At 41.6% G+C, this 17,727-nt stretch overlaps 1 protein-coding gene across 1 annotated transcript in view; it reads right to left on the reverse strand.

The window, feature by feature from the left end:
- LOC108701983 (C1q-related factor) overlaps positions 1-10,602 on the reverse strand; it is a 33,415-nt gene extending 22,813 nt beyond the window's left edge. Inside the window, exon 1 of the mRNA XM_018236993.2 lies at positions 9,277-10,602. Within this exon, the coding sequence (XP_018092482.1) occupies positions 9,277-9,885 (609 nt within the window). The 5' untranslated portion in view covers positions 9,886-10,602. The remainder of the gene's footprint in view (positions 1-9,276) is intronic.
- Positions 10,603-17,727: the final 7,125 nt, after the last annotated feature.

The raw sequence follows: 17,727 nt of genomic DNA on the forward strand, positions 1-17,727 counted from the left end.
GAAGAGAGCAGGAGGGGAAGAGAGAGAGCAGGAGGGGAGGGGAGAGAGCAGGAGGGGAGGAGAGAGAGCAGGAGGGTAGGGGAGAGAGCAGGAGGGGAAGGAAGGGAGCAGGAGGGGAGGAGAGAGAGAGCCAGAGGGGAGAGAGCAGGAGGGGAAGGGAGAGAGAGCAGGAGGGGAGGAGAGAGAGTGCCGGAGGGGAGAGAGCAGGAGGGGAAGGGAGAGAGCGCTGGAGGGGAGGGGAGAGAGAGCAGGAGGGAAGGGGAGAGAGCAGGAGGAGAGATAGAGCAGGAGGAGAGAGAGAGCAGTAGGGGAAGAGAGAGCGATGGAGGGGAGAGAGCAGGAGGGGAAGGGAGAGAGTGCTGGAGGGGATGGGAGAGAGAGCAGGAGGGGAGAGAGCAGGAGGGGAAGGGAGAGAGCGCTGGAGGGGAGGGGAGAGAGAGCAGGAGGGAAGGGGAGAGAGCAGGAGGAGAGAGAGAGCAGGAGGAGAGAGAGAGCAGGAAGGGAGCAGGAGGGGAGGAGAGAGAGCAGGAGGGGAGGAGAGAGAGAGCCAGAGGGGAGAGAGCAGGAGGGGAAGGGAGAGAGAGCAGGAGGGGAGGAGAGAGAGTGCCGGAGGGGAGAGAGCAGGAGGGGAAGGGAGAGAGCGCTGGAGGGGAGGGGAGAGAGAGCAGGAGGGAAGGGGAGAGAGCAGGAGGAGAGAGAGAGCAGGAGGAGAGAGAGAGCAGTAGGGGAAGAGAGAGCGATGGAGGGGAGAGAGCAGGAGGGGAAGGGAGAGAGTGCTGGAGGGGATGGGAGAGAGAGCAGGAGGGAAGGGGAGAGAGAGAGAGAGCAAGAGGGGAGGGAAGAGAGCATCAGAGGAAAGAGAGAGCAGGAGGGGAGGGAGAAAGTGTTGGAGGGGAAGGGAGAACAGAAAATATGGACTCAGGGTAGGCAGAAGACAGGTACCTGCCCATTACACCCTAGGCAGGTGCCTCTTTTGCTTACCCCTAGTTCCGGCCCTACATGAGCCTCCCCTGATTCACCCATTCCCCTCCTCTGTGTGTGACAACACTAATTCCTACAAGAGCCAGAAAGGGTCATTTACACAAAGTGAAGAAATACAAGAGAAATCTGTAATCTCTTGCACTCGCCCCATGGATACAGTGTCGTATGAGTTTAGCAGCACTGTATTCATGAGAGGTGGGAGGGGCATAGTCCCCTCACTTGTTTGTCACTCAGATTTTCCAGGGAGAGTTGGCAGACTCCAGCCCTGTACTTACCCCCTGCCCTAAAGACAATGTTGTCCTCTACACATTGGGGTGGATTTTTTAGGTACAAAGCCCTGGGCATGAAGCTACAGTTTATGCTCTTATGCTCTTACTCCTATATGTAATAAAAGGATATGAATTGCCCCGGTGCAATAACTCATGGTAAATGTTACACACTGGTTATTGTACATACTAGACCTGTAGCAAACTTGGCACCTTTTATTACATAACCACATTAGTGCACTTACACTTCAGCTAGGGGCATAATAACATTTAATTCAATGAAGATACTTCTAATAACATCAGCTTGCCCTCTGTACTACACACAAGCAGTTTGGAGGATTCTGGGAGTTGTAGTTCAACAACAAAGCTAAAGGGTTGGCGGCCTCTGCCTGTTGGAACACTTATACCGACAAGCCATTTGTTTTTTTTAACAAGGGCATAAAAATGTGAAATGACGAGCAGTAATAGCGATTTCCCGGCTATTTAGAATTTGCTATAATTATATTTCTAGTACATTTCTATTCTGATGCTTCCTGCAGTATTTTACGCTAACCTTTTTAAATGGCACAGATATATCTATAAATTCCCAGTGGCTACAGAATATTCTGTTCTACACAATTCTACATTATATATATATATATATATATATATATATATATATATATATATATATATATATATTCTCTTTCATATGCAATGTCTGTTTGTTCACGTGTCACCGTCCCACTGAAATGTATTTGTCCTGTATTTATAAAGCAATTTACAGGCTCATCATTCACATGTGTAAAGTAATTAAAGGGGTAGTTCGCCTTCAAGTGAACTTTTAGGGGCACATTTACTTAGCTCGAGTGAAGGATTAGAATGAAAATTACTTCGAATTTCTAAGTATTTTTTATTGGCTACTTCGACCATCGACTACGACTTCGACTTCACATCGAACGATCGTTGGACTATTCGACCATTCGATAGTCGAAGTACTGTCTCTTTAAAAAAAAAAACTTCGACCACCTACTTCGCCACCTAAAACCTACAGAGCACCAATGTTAGTCTATGGGGAAGGCCCCCATATGCTTTCTAGGCAATTTCTGATCGAAGGAAAATCGTTTGATCGATGGTTTAAAATCCTTTGAATCGTTCGAACGATTTTTCCTTTGATCGTTCGATCGAATGAATTGCGGTAAATCCTTTGACTTCGATATTCGAAGTATTTAATTTCTATGGTCGAATATCGAGGGTTAATTAACCCTCGATATTCGACCCATAGTAAATGTGCCCCTTAGTATGTTATAGATTGGCTAATTCTAAGCAACTTTTCCATTGGTCTTCAATATTTATTTTTTATTGTTTTTTTTAACTACTTGCCTTTTTCCAACTTTCAACTAGGGGTCACCGACCCCATAAAAAAAAACAAATGCTATTCAGGCCTCTCCTAGTACAGGAACAGGGGATTGGGGGGCTGTTCTGGTGGGTCCCCTTGGAAGTTTTCCAGAACCTAAGAAGTTAAAAATGACATTCTTCCTATTATTTTGTACGACCCTCATGGAATGAAGGTGAAGGTGGGGTCGTATATTATTCTTCAGACACACCGTAGGCCTCTCTAGTCTCTGTGTCACATAGAGGAGCCCTGGGATGTTCCCAGTATTAATTGCTGGTCAGGTTAAAGGCCCCGGACCCCACTCACGTGCTGAACTGATGAATGAGGGTCAATGATCTTTCTCTTGTGTCTCATGTACCAACTGATCTTTCTGTGTAATAATCATAATAATAATAATAATACAGGTATGGGAGCCGTTAACCGGAAACCCGTTATCCTGAAACCCGTTATCCAGAAAGCTCCCAATTACGGAATGGCCATCTCCCACAGACTCCATTTAATCCAAATAATCCACATTTTTAAAAACTTTTTTCCCCAGATATATTTATCTGTGTAATAATAAAACAGTCGCTTGTACTTGATCCCAACTAAGATATAATTAATCCTTATTGAAGGCAAAACCAGCCTATTGGCTTTATTTCATGTTTACAGGATTTTCTAGTAGACTTAAGGTATGAAGATCCAAATTATGGAAAGATCTTTTATCTGGAAACCCCCCGGCCCAGAGCATGGATAACAGGTCCCATACCTGTACTTGATCCCAACTAAGATATAATTAATCCTTATTGGAAGCAAAACCAGCCTATTGGGTTTATTTAATGATTATATGATTTTCTAGTAGACTTAAGGTATGGAGATCCAAATTATAGAAAGATCTTTTATCCGGAAATCCCCAGGTCCAGAGCATTCTGGATAACAGGTCCCATATCTGTGTAGCATTTAATTGGATGCAAAGGATAAAACAATACGGGTATGGGATTCGTTATCCAGAAAGCTCTGAATTACAGCAAGACCGTCTCACATAGACTCCATTTTATCTAAATAATCCATATTTTTAAAACTGATTTCCTTTTTCTGTGTAATAATAAAACAGTCGCTTGTACTTGATCCCAACTAAGATATAATTAATCCTTATTGGAGGCAAAACCAGCCTATTGGCTTTATTTAATAATTATATGATTCTCTAGTAGACTTAAGGTATGAAGATCCAAATTACAGTAAGATCCATTATCTGGAAAACCCCAGGCCAAAAGCATTCTGGATAACAGGTCCCATACCTGTACTATAAAAAAGAAAGGCCATCTCTCATAGACTCCTTTATAATCCAAATTTTTAAAACTGATTTCCTTTTTCTGTGTAATTATAAAAGTCGCTTGAACTTAATCCCAACTAAGATATAATTAATCCTTATTGGAGACAAAACCAGCCTATTGGGTTTATTTTATTGCCTTCGTAGGCTTAATGTATGGAGAGCCAAATTAAGGAAAGACCCCCCTTATCCAAGAAGCCCTAGGTCCCAAGCATTCTGGATAACAGGTCCCATCCCTATAGTAATATTTTATCACAGCTGCTTAACTCTTTGGTTCCCAGCTCAGAAGACAAAGGCAAATAATTCAAGTATAAAAAAGAAAGAAATAAAGTCAGACTGAAAAGTTGCTTAGAAATAACCATTATATAAAATACTAAAAGTTGAGTTAAAGTTGAACCAGCCTTTTAAATAGAAGGTATTATCTCAGGGATATCCGACCTGCTGCCCATTGGGTTTGGCTGAACTACAACTCCCAGCATACCCCCATCATCTTTTAAAATGATACTGTAGGTACGGACGCACCGAATCCCCTATATTAAATAAATACATTTATTATTCCAGATTCACTGCGTCACCCGGGGGGGGGGACATTTCGCTTGGAGCAATTGAACTCAAGGACTCAAAATGCATGCAGTTCTATTTCATATTAGACTTACGGATATGGGATCCGTTATACAGAAACCCATTATCCACAAAGCCCAGAATTACGGAAAAGCCGTCTCCCATAGAACCCCATTTTAAACAAATAATTCATGTTTTTAAAACTGATTTCCTTTTTCTGTGTAATAATAAAACAGTCGCTTGTACTTGATCCCAACTAAGATATAATTAATCCTTATTGGAAGCAAAACCAGCCCATTGGCTTTATTTAATATTTACATGATTTTCTAGAAGACATAAGGGATGAAGATCCAAATTACGGAAAGATCCGTTATCCGGAAAACCTCAGGTCCAGAGCATTCCGGATAACCGGTCCCATGCCTGTACCCTAGAGTCTTAGTTGCCCTGTCTTATGTTAGTGATCATTATCTGCACATTTTCCTTCTGTTCTCCATGTTCTCCGTGTTCACTCCGCAAACCTCTGGAGTCACTAATTAAGTTTGATGAGAGATGCCAGACCCCAAAAGGGAATCTTAAGAGGTCTCACTAACATTGTGTTAAATCTCTCTTTCATTCCCCGAGGATCCGTAGAACTGGCTCTGGGCAATTAAGCTCCAGTTGTGTTCCCACACCTAATTTATTTTATTCCTTCTGTATCGATCCAAAACTGTGGGTCCCACTATTTCTCTGCTATTAATCCCTCATTACAAGGAGCTGTGGTGCGGCATGTTAGTACTGGCTGAATACAAGTTACATTTAATATAATCCTGCAATAATAATTATTAAAATTGCAATTGGTCTGATTTTTTTTATATGTATCTGTTTGAACTGCTGCTATGGTCACTCAGCCTAGCAACCAGACATTGATTAGGATGTCACATAGGATAGGACTTGAAAAGAAACAAAATTATAAATTAAGACTCGCCATTACTTTCCTACTCGTCCAATAGAAACACATCTCTAGTGAGACCCAAAACTGTCATTTCTGCAGTCTCCCCAGGCTAAAAGGGGCCCCTTTGGCTTTGATAAATTACATATCCTTATATTGTGCTGTCATTACTACATTTCATTATGGATACTTGGAATTGGAATTGTTACAGTAGCCTTTATTGTAATCACATATATACTATATCTAATGTATAACTGTATTGCTGAAAAATTCACGAATTTCCTACGAAATTTGCGAAACTGCGTAAAATTCCCGAGACGGTACCGGCATCTCGTAATTGACACTGGCGTCCATTTTTGGACACCGGCGTCCATTTTTACTTTGACGCTGGCGAATTTTCGCAGCCATTTATCGAATTTATTCGCCGGCGGCAAAACACGCTAATTTGCCGCAAATTTGTGCCTGACGAATAAAATCACCCATCACTAGACATGAGGAGAAAGTCCCCAAATACAGAATTAGTTAATGATTATGCTTAAAGGTGGGTTAGGGTGGTTTCCCACCATAACCAATTAGAGAAGAGTATTTAGTTTTAGAAACAACAAGTATTACATGACCGTTCACTTAGTTCTGTCTAATGGTTTTGTCCCTGAATTGGGATATCATTTAATTAGGGGTTGTTTACTAATGATGATAAGCATGATGGAAGTTTGGGGACCTTCTACAGTACCTGCTGACCTAGAATATTATAGAATATGATTTAGGAAAGAGACTTAGCTTAAAGTGGTATACAGTTATATATTAGATATAGTTTATATGTGATTACAATAAAGGCTACCTTAACAGAATTGTAGTTACAAAAAAGCTTATGCAGTTATATTTTTGCATGTTGCATTCAGCCCTCACTTTACTTAGCAATGTAATTTATTTATCTGTTCCTTTTTGAATTTAGAAAATCAGCAAAGAGGCTTTAGTTCTCCTTTAAACCACTGTCTGGAATAGAGAAAGAGACAAATAAGTCCCTTTATCCACTAAGGGCTTTAGTTCCCCTTTATTTCTCAATGCCAACTACAGTTCTGAATTTCTTTCCTGGTCATCTCAGCACCAAACTTTTACAGACTCAGATATGATCAAATCCCACAAATAACATGTTTTGCTGTCAGCGAACCGTGACTTTAAATTGGGTTTAAGGGTCACAGATTCGGTTTTCCTGAACACCAGAGACTCCAAATCCTGCAGGAAAATGTTGGGATTTGGCCAAATCCTGGATTTGGTGCATACCTAGTCACATGTAAACCATCTTACGTGCTCTATATAGTGGTGTGTATAGTATATACTATTATATAATATTTATATCGGTATGAGAGCTGTTATATGAGATAGATGATGATGATGATGATTGATAGATGATAGATAGATAGATAGATAGATAGATAGATGATAGATAGATAGATAGATAGATAGATAGATAGATAGATAGATAGATAGATAGATAGATGAAAGAGAAAGAAAGAAAGAAAGAAAGAAAGAAAGAAATAAAGAAAGAAAGAAAGAAAGAAAGAAAGAAAGAAAGAAAGAAAGAAAAAAAGAAAGAAAGAAAGAAAGAAAGAAAGATACAGAGGTAGATCGATGATAGATAGATAGGCAGACAGACAGACAGACAGACAGACAGAAAGATAGATAGATTGACAGACAGATAGATAAAGCGATAGATAAATACAGAGATAGATGATAGAAAGATAGAAAGATAGATAGACACGGAGATAAATTAAGAGATAGATAGATAGATAGACAGACAGACAGACAGACAGACAGACAGACAGAAAGATAGATAGATAGATAGATAGATAGATAGATGATAGATAGATAGATAGATAGATAGATAGATGATAGATAGATAGATAGATAGATAGATAGATAGATAGATCGATCGATCGATCGATTGATGATTGATAGATAGATAGATAGATAGATAGATAGAGAAATAGATAGATATAGAGAGAGATACAGAGATAGATGATAGATAGATAGATAGATAGATAGATAGATAGATGAAAGAGAAAGAAAGAAAGAAAGAAAGAAAGAAAGAAAGAAAGAAAGAAAGAAAGAAAGAAAGAAAGAAAGAAAGAAAGAAAGAAAGATACAGAGGTAGATCGATGATAGATAGATAGGCAGACAGACAGACAGACAGACAGACAGAAAGATAGATAGATTGACAGACAGATAGATAAAGCGATAGATAAATACAGAGATAGATGATAGAAAGATAGAAAGATAGATAGACACGGAGATAAATTAAGAGATAGATAGATAGATAGACAGACAGACAGACAGACAGACAGACAGACAGAAAGATAGATAGATAGATAGATAGATAGATAGATAGATAGATAGATAGATAGATAGATCGATCGATCGATCGATCGATTGATGATTGATAGATAGATAGATAGATAGATAGATAGATAGATAGATAGATAGATAGATAGAGAAATAGATAGATATAGAGAGAGATACAGAGATAGATGATAGATAGATAGATAGATAGATAGATAGATAGATTCAGAGATAGATAAGAGATAGAAAGATAGACGATAGACGATGAAAGAAAGAAAGAAAGAAAGAAAGAAAGAAAGAAAGAAAGATACAGAGGTAGATCGATGATAGATAGATAGATAGATAGATAGATAGATGATAGATAAAGAGATATATAGACAGATAGATAGATAGATAGATATATAGATAAAAGAAAGAAAGAAAGAAAGAGAGAGAGAGAGAGAGAGAAAGAGAGAGAGAGAGATAGATAGATAGATAGATAGATAGATAGATAGATAGATAGATAGATAGATAGATAGATAGATACAAAAAAAGAAAGAAAGAAAGACAGATAGAGTGATAGATAAATACAGAGATAGATGATAGAAAGATAGATAGATAGATAGATAGATAGATAGATAGAATGATAGATGATAGATAGATAGATGATAGATAAATAGATAGAACAGATAGGCAGATAGATAGTTAGATATATAGAGAGATAGATAGATATTGATATCTTCCCTTTATCTAATGGGTAATTAGCCAGTATAAAAGTGCTAGTTTAGTATGTGGGTTCAAGGAGAAATAACATATGAAAAAGAGCCAATTACTGCATTGACAGAACTTTCCCAAAAGTCAGTAGAAAGCTTAGAATTGATTGGATATAGGGAATGATCAATGATTTCAGTCTCAGAGGTCTGCGTTGAAGCAGGGAAGCCGACCATTCCCTCTGTGGATCAATAAGTGTTCGACAAATCTTTGCACGATCTCTGGACTTAGCAAATTGGCTATATATACATATATATGTGTTTGTACATGTATTTCTATATATATATACCAATATATACGCACAGGTATGTACATGGATAAAAGCTGCAGAAAGTCAGAACGTTACAAGGAGCCCTGCTGGTTTTATCCCCCCGTTAATGAGTTGTTCTATTTCCACTTTGTTTGTGCTTTGCTGCAGAATGAGAATATTGTATTGCCAATAACAGGACTGGGTATCACACACCGGAGGAGCAACACTCCAACTTTAGCCCATTAAGATATATTAGCAGTTCATTATTAGGAACGGCACGTAATGACTCAGTCTTGGGCTTATAAGAATGAATATAAGTGTCATTAGCCGGTCGGTTCTCTATGTTTATAGAAGTGTTATGTATAAAGCCAACTGAGAAGCTTTAATAACACGCAAACTAGTGATCAATGATGTTGCCCAATTTACTATTTCAATCATGGGGAAACTGACTTTTTCCCTGTGGATGGAAGCCATTCACCCTGCTAGACATTCCCTCTCTTGTAGAATTGAAGGACCTACCTGTCCATTCTTACACAGGTCTGCCCACATGCTGGTGCCATCTCCACCTCTCATGAGGACGTGGTACGTGAAAAAGTAAGTGCCCGGGACGGTACAACTGAATCGCCCTGTGCCCGCATCGTAGTTATTTCCAAGGTTTGTAACCACATCGTCGAATTTGAGAACCTCATATCCCTCGTGAGGGTGCTTTAAGCCAGCGTAGAAAGCAATCCTTGGGAAGGTGGTGTAGGTGGCCGTGCTAATGGCACCACTCACCCCTCCTCCTGGCAGCCCTGGTGGTCCTGGCTTGCCTGGTTCTCCTCGCTCTCCTGGAGGTCCAACTGGACCTGGTGGCCCTGGTTCCCCGGGTTCTCCAGGTGGCCCTGGTTTGCCTGGACGTCCAGCTTTGCCTTGAGGACCTTGAACCAAAGTAGAAGGGGCCAATTGTCCTCTGTCACTTAGGGGTTCAGCTCCAGTGCCTGCATGGATACTGGTACTGGTAGTGGCAACCCCCGATTTGCTAAGATAAGGATCACACACCATACGGCAGGTGCCCAACATCTCATAGTGGCCATCTGACCCCACAGAGTTGACCAACACCGGAATGAGGATGACCAATATAAGGACCATGACCACTCCAATAGCCACCGCCACCAAAGTCTTCCTTCCAAGGCCAAAAGGGGCCAAGGGTCGGGGGGATGATCTACCTGTGGGAGCTATGGTGCCGAATGGAGTGGGGGAGAGGCAAAGTGGCCCCTCCAGGTGAGAATGGGAGAGATGGACTTAGTGAAGAGACAGTAGAAGAGATAAAGAAGAGACAGGGAAGTAGGTAATGTCTGCAGACAATGGAGAATGAAGGAGAAAAAGTGGAAATAAAAAGGAAGGAATTAAGGGTGAAAGGCTAAAGTCCAACTAAAGCCGTGAAAGTGGAAAGTTGATTGACAGGAAAGCTAAAAGACTAAATTAAAGTAGAAGAAAGAACATAATAGAGTAAATACAAGAGGGAGTATAGAGACATGAGAGGCGGGAGGGGAAAGCACAGCAACAAAATGAACGAGATGGGAAAAGTGAATGGAAAGTGTAAATAACAGGAGGGAATGGGACAGAGAGAAAACACAACAAGGGACAGTGTAAAACAGATAAAAGCCAGGGAGAAAAAGAGACAGAGGGGGAGCAGCTGAAAGGGAATATTTTAAGAGAGAGAGAGAGACGGAGATTAAAGTGGGAAAGCGATCAGAGAGGAGGAAGAAGCAGCAGCAGTGTCGGAACAGGGACAGAAAGAAAATCTGGAAGGGGGGAGATTAGATGAGAGGGAGGAAGGCGCAGAGGCAGAGGGAAAGCGCAGAGGCAGCGGGGAATCTAACTTATGAGAAGATGCTCACACCAGTCTCTGCTTTATACAAATCACACATTGCACTGCCCCCTGACTGATGAGCAGGGATTGACAGACACACAGTGTACTCACACAGGTACTGTATATAGGTATATATAGGCAATATATAGGTATATAGGCAACTAGGTATATACACACTGCTTTGTACTCACCATCCACACACACACAGGTATATAGGCAGCCAGGTATATACACACTGCATTGTATTCACCATCCAAACAAACACACAGGTATATAGGCAGCCAGGTATATACACACACCACTTAGCGTTGGACACTGCCCTAATGACCATAATTAGACATATAGAGCACTAATATAATAATATACCAGCCCATAACCAACTCTCTCAATTTACAGGTAACCCTAAACTCAAATCTTATTTCATATAATGTGAATTATGTTAGAAAACCTCTTAAGGAAAAATCTAAAAGAAAAAGAAAAATCTGAAATTCTCTGTCTGCATTAGCATTCCATTCCTGTGTCTCGGATGCTCTGAGTTTACACAATTGAAAAAAAAAAAAACAATTGCCCTAACAAGAATACGTTGCCTTACAATTGGCCTCCAAAAATTAATAATTAAAATAACTTCCCCTTTACCTGGATAAAGTCGCCACAGTTAAAAAATCCTTATCCAGGCTGTGAAGGCCCAGTGTGAGAATGAAAACTCAATGGCCAATCACAGAAGTTGGGGATACAGTTGTACAAATGATACATCATTTAGGAAAGGGGCATACAACCAAATCCAAGTTCTTGGGCAGGCTTGGCTCATGAAATAGTGGGAACTGTTCCACCTTTGATGTCACAACTCCAACCCAACATGCCATGACCCAACCTCTTATATATCACTGCTCCATCTTTGATGTCACAACTCCAACTCAAAATGCCATGGCCCAACCTCTTATATATCACTGCTCTATCTTTGATGTCACAACTCCAACCCAACATGCCATGACCCAACCTCTTATATATCACTGCTCCATCTTTGATGTCACAACACCAACTCAAAATGCCATGGCCCAACCTCTTATATATCACTGCTCCATCTTTGATGTCACAACTCCAAACCAACATGCCATGACCCAACCTCTTATATATCACTGCTCCATCTTTGATGTCACAACACCAACTCAAAATGCCATGGCCCAACCTCTTATATATCACTGCTCCATCTTTGATGTCACAACTCCAACCCAACATGCCATGACCCAACCTCTTATATCACTGCTCCATCTTTGATGTCACAACACCAACTCAAAATGCCATGCCCCAACCTCTTATATATCACTGCTCCATCTTTGATGTCACAACTCCAACCCAACATGCCATCACCCAACCTCTTATATATCACTGCTCCATCTTTGATGTCACAACTCCACCCCAACATGCCATGACCCAACCTCTTATATATCATTGCCCCTCGCTCCTTGTCCAGTTTTCGTTGAAGCTAAGGGTGACAACCCTGCTGGAGACTCAACAATAAAATGGTCCAGTCAATGGCACGTGCTCAATAAACTCTTTTTGGCTAAGTATCCAGTAGCTTTGGGTTCAGGAGCCATTTTTAACTACTCTGTTAGGCAGATACTCAGTTGGGTTGTCCACTGCTTGTCAGGAAAAGACAGAAGGTCCCGGACACTTCTCAAACTATTTGGAAGAAATTAATTTCATTCAATATATGGAAAGTCTTAACATTAATGTAGGAAAAGGTAATGCCACGCAACTGCATTTAAAAAAAACGTAAGAAAATTGCCTACATGATGTTAGATCCCACCCGCAAAGCTTGCAATCACAAGAGAAAAAAAGGCCAGAGAGAGGGAATTATAGAACACTCAAACTGATCGACACAGCTTGACATCTGCTATTGTTAAATGTAGTTTGCAATTAAAAAAGTGAACTGACCCAAAGTGACCGTTAGCAACAAGGTATTTAACAGATAAAGGTCAAGTTTTTCAATATACATATATATATATATTTAAGCAGCTCTCCAATTTTGAATCTCAGCCGCTAAGTGGTCGCTACGGTCCCATTCACCTTAGCAACCAGGCAAAGGTTTGAATGAGAGACAGGAAAATGAATAGGAGAAGGCCTGAATAGAATGATACGTTTACATAACAATAAAATTGTAGCCTAACAGAGCAATAGTATTCCATTTGAAAGCTGGAAAGAAACCAAAGAAGCAGGCAAATAATGCTGAATAAAAAGCTAAATAACTCAAAAACCACAAATAATAAAGAATGAAAACCAATTGCAAATTGTTTCAGAATACCAAACTCTACATCACACTAACAGTTCATTTCAAGGCGAACAACCCCTTTAATTACTACATACGCATTTTAATGAATAAATATTCGTGAATTGCCCCCAAAAGCTCACCAGGAAAACATCAGAGATTTTCAAACACTGCGGATTAAGTGGAATGCTGATAGGGCACTTTTATTTTTGGCCTTTTTAAAAAAAATAAAAAAATAAAAGTGAATGTTATGTGATGGTACTGAGCTCTCCTTTCTGCCGTATGGGGTGCTGTTCTTTACCCCACCTTCCCCAGCACCTTACAAAACTGCATCAGCTCAATAGGAGTCACCCGAGACATGCTGGCCTCATTCCCTGTACAATTTACTCCAATAAAATCAGAGGAGCGAATGAGAAAAACACGGGTATATGAAAAGACTTTTTTATTGGAGGAGTCGGAGTCAGAACAGCAGTGGCAGTGGTGCATGTCGGGGCACGGCTTGCTCTACAAATCTGATTTAACGCAGCTCATTAACAAATAACATGTAATTCAGAGTTAATTGCTCTCGTCCCATCAGGTGCATTCGGCAAATACAAGGCAAAGCCGATTGGCCATGCGGAGCGTTGGGAATTACCGTGAAGAGAAAGGGAGTGAGTGGCGGTGGTGTGCAGACTGGGATCTCACAGGCAGACTAAAGCTCCCCATAGACGCCACAATTCTTCTTGCCGAACGACCGATTTTAGGGAAGCCCGACCAATCCTTCGAAATTATCGTGCGGTTAGTGGGATTCAAATGATCGTACATCTTACGATTTTTCGGCCGACATCTGTCAGGAAATTGATCGGCCAGGTTAAAAAATCTTTGTCGGTCCCAGTGCAATGTATCTATGTTTGCAGGGCCAAGCAGGCAGCTCCCCTTTGTTTTCCTGGCAAATGGGTCTTTTTAGTTGATGGTAAATTTGTACGATCGTTCCGAGAAGATCGTGGTCTCACGATGAGGATCTGAGCTTTAAAAAAATCTCAACATCTATGGCCAGCTTAAGGATCTAACCAGTGTCGGACTGGGATGCCAGGGGCCCACCAGAAAACCTTAGATGGTGGGCCCACTTTCCAAACTATTATTCCTCCTCTCCTCAGTCAACCTCTTTATTCTCCTACACTTACTACTTACTATACTTTATGCTTCCATTATTAAGTCTCTTTTTTACCATAATAGGGAATAAGCAAGAGAGTCCACTGGGCCCACCGGGAGTTTTCCTGGTATCCCGGTGGGCCAGTCCGACACTGAATCTAACACACGCCCGTTTCTTCATGCCATCCGGGGCTGTGGCTTGTTCTTGCGCCACCCTACATTGAAACACAGACCCAATTTGATCCTATAGCGACTGTACCCACAGCTAGGGTTGCCACCTGTCCTGGTTTTTGGAAGGGCTGTCCAGGTTAAAACTGCCTGCCCGGTTTTCGAAATTAGGAAATTCAGTGCAATGGAAAATGGGGTCCAAGCAGTGGCATAACTAGATGTCACTGGGCCACACAACAAAATAGTTTCCAGGCCCCCAAAATGTCTAGAGGTTGATCTGCTTTACCAATATTTGTTGAAATTGTATATGAATTTGGGCCCCTATACTTCCAGGGCCCCCCTGCAGCTGCAGGGTCTGCTTCCTCTGTAGCTACGCCCCTGGGTCCAAGGCTGGGCCAAATAATATTAGGGCTCAGGGCAAAATTGCTTGGCTCTGCACCCTGCCTGCCACGCCAACATGGGCTCCACTTCTACTGTCTTTCCATTGCGTCTGTCTGCTTGCTTGCAGAGGTGAGGGTTGTATTTACCATGCAGGCACTTCAGGGCCCTTGCCATACGGGCAGCCCTCAGGTGTCTATCTGATAAATTAAATTTTGTGGAGAAAAATAATCTCCACCACCACTGCAGGATACTCAGGTGGTGGAGCTGAGAGTTTTGAATCCACATGATCGGCACATGCATAGAACAGTAAAACATTAATAGAAGGCTGAGGGGGGAATGCTGAGGTCTGGTAACACTCCGAAATACAGCCCTGCCCAAGGAATGTGCCTCATCTACCAGGGGCGTAACTGCAGAAGAAACAGAACCTGCCCAGGAGTGTCGATGGCCCAGTAAGGCCCTAATAAGCAATTTCAATATATCTCGGCAGATTAGGTCAATTTACCAATGTTTTGGGACCCTAACCCAGTTACATCTATTAACTCTACTGTCATCTACCCTTAGTTCTAGCCCTCATGGGGTGTACTAACTCATGCAGTGGAACGCCAACTGACAGAATTGTAAGAACCCTAAAGCTGGGCAGACATGGGAAGACCTGCTTATTGGCAACATTTGGTCACTCATGCTCTGGGCCAAACTTGACTGTTCCAATTGTTAAGAAAAGTGCAGTAAAAATTGGGTTCTCTAGCTTAGCTTAGAAGTACTAATAGAGACATGCCTATGGACTAATAGAGACGTGCCTATGGACAGCACTTACAAAGAAAATGATTTCTGGTTGTTGCATAGAAAGATGCTAGACTCTCGGTTATTAAATTGCTTATGAGGCAAGAACAGGGCTGGGAATAGGATGCTATGGGAGAGGAGCTGCAGGCCTTGGCGTAAGTGCAAGGAAACTAGGGCAGGATTTGGATGTCAAGTGTTTCCATCTCAGCCATCTCCTTAGTGAGCTGCTGCTGGTGCAGCTATTTCGCTGGGAAGGAGATATTCCTGAGGTCCTTCTCATTAAGCTTGATTGCTTCAGCGACATCTGTGTCCTGCCTGAGTAATTGCAAGGCCTATTAAAGCCCCAGCGTTCTCTGTTCTCCTCGCCAATCAACAAGCCTTGGCCTCATGTCTGGTCATACCCGGCTCATGATGAACTGCAAGTTATCATATGTCATACCTAATGCTGTCTTTGTCATGTCTTTACTGCTGGTTCACTGATCATAACTATCATCTTGTTCACTTTCAACCCTGCTTACTTGGTATCTGCTACATTTTACTCATCCTTGACATCTGCTTTTAACATTTCTGTTCGCAGCTGGTCCCTGTATTTAAGCCACCATATCATACTTTACTCTGTTAATCTACTCTGTTTATTGCACCCTGAATAGCACTGCACTTTGTCTCTATTCTGGATATTCCATGTTTCTGTGTTCATATGCTCGCTGAGATGAGACTTCATGTCTTTTGGAATTTCAAGAAATAGGTGGCACCCCTCTGTGATCCTTGCCCAAGCCCAAGCTTCTCCCCAGGCTGTCTCGCTACATGAATGCTCTCAATTCTCTTAACTGGCACACACTCGCCCCTCTTTGGGACACCAGGCTGTCCTTGCTAACTAACCACTCTAATTCACTTCTAGAGTGAGCTCTCATCCCACTACTCACCACTTACTAGTCTTGAAGGAAACAACCTCTAACCTGGTCTGGCCACAGTGTTCAGTCTTGCCTGCTGAAATAGGGTCCCATAGTAATTAGTTAGCAGGACCCTCCTCCACCCAGGGGGCCCTAGTTCTCAGTCCACCACCTGGCTGGGCCCTACCAACTATAACCTTGTCCAAATTAAAAAAATAAAGCCTACTGGAACTGTGCTTCTGGCCATGCCCCTGATCCACTCATTATGCCCCAAATGTACCTGCAATCCAACCTCCACTCACACCCATGTTGGGCCTCCTATACATTTTTATTGTCTTATTCGTAATTGCTTATTTTTCTTGACTGACCCTATCATATTGATTTTCCGTTGTGACGTCCAATTTGTCGCCTGGTTGCTATGGTAATTAAAGGAGAAGGAAACCCTTTGACAACCCAGGTCCCCTCCACAGACCTCCCTCCTCCTTATCTAGGCATTTCTAGGTAATTATATGAAAAACAGATATATTTCCTAGCAGAAGGCTACCCAAATATTTTCTCTTTAAATGGAATTTACAAGAGGTTCCTTTCATTTTGTTCATGTTTTCGCTTGTTCATTTTTTTTTGTGTTGTTGACTCAGCTTGTCCTTGACCCAGATCCTATCCTACTGATCTTCCTCGCTCTTTCCTCAAGCACCACTCTCGGCGATGTCTATGGACACAAACTATTTCATGGTCTGCTTAAAGGGAACTCCACCAGCTGGGTCGTGTTGGTTAAGTATATTTGAGGTGGGACCCTGAAATCTTTATATTAATGCAGTACCTGCTGCCAGAACCTCCGGGTTACTAAGACAAGCAATTGTGTGTGTGTGTGGGGGGGGAACTCTGATTTAATAGATTTATCCCCAGCCCGAGGAACTGGTTTGTGTTTTTCCCATATTTCTTGTAGATGTTGCTTTGTCAGCACTTGACTCTGAGGTCTGTATTTATTAGTCTGTTAAGAGAAAACCTTCCAAATTATCCCTCTAGAGATCTTCCATGTTATTGTGTGGAGCCTGTTTACCAAGCAGAGACCTATCAGTGTGCATTGTTTGCTTTAAGGAATGAGTGCTGTTCTGCTTGCTCACTGCTATGAAAATCCCTCTAAATGTCTTTTTATATATATATATATAGATATATATATATATATATAGATATATATATATATATACGCGATAAGGCCCATAAACATGCCTCAGGAACCGTTATAAGATATCACTGGGGCTCCATCACAAGTTGGATGCTCAAGGACAGGGATAAAGCACAGTTCTACAAAAATGGGAGCAAGTACAGAAAAGAAACCCCTGTGGTTTTTGGGGGGGCCAAGAGTTATAGGGGGTCTGTTGGAGCACTGAATGATAACCACTTCTGAATAGAGTTGGACTGGGCAGGTGGAACAATGGGAGAAATTCGGTTTGGCCAGGGTCCACCACCCCAGGCCTGCTGCCTGACAGGTCTTCTCTTGC

This window comes from Xenopus laevis, chromosome 9_10L, assembly GCF_017654675.1.
Source record: "Xenopus laevis strain J_2021 chromosome 9_10L, Xenopus_laevis_v10.1, whole genome shotgun sequence".
NCBI lineage: Eukaryota > Metazoa > Chordata > Amphibia > Anura > Pipidae > Xenopus > Xenopus laevis.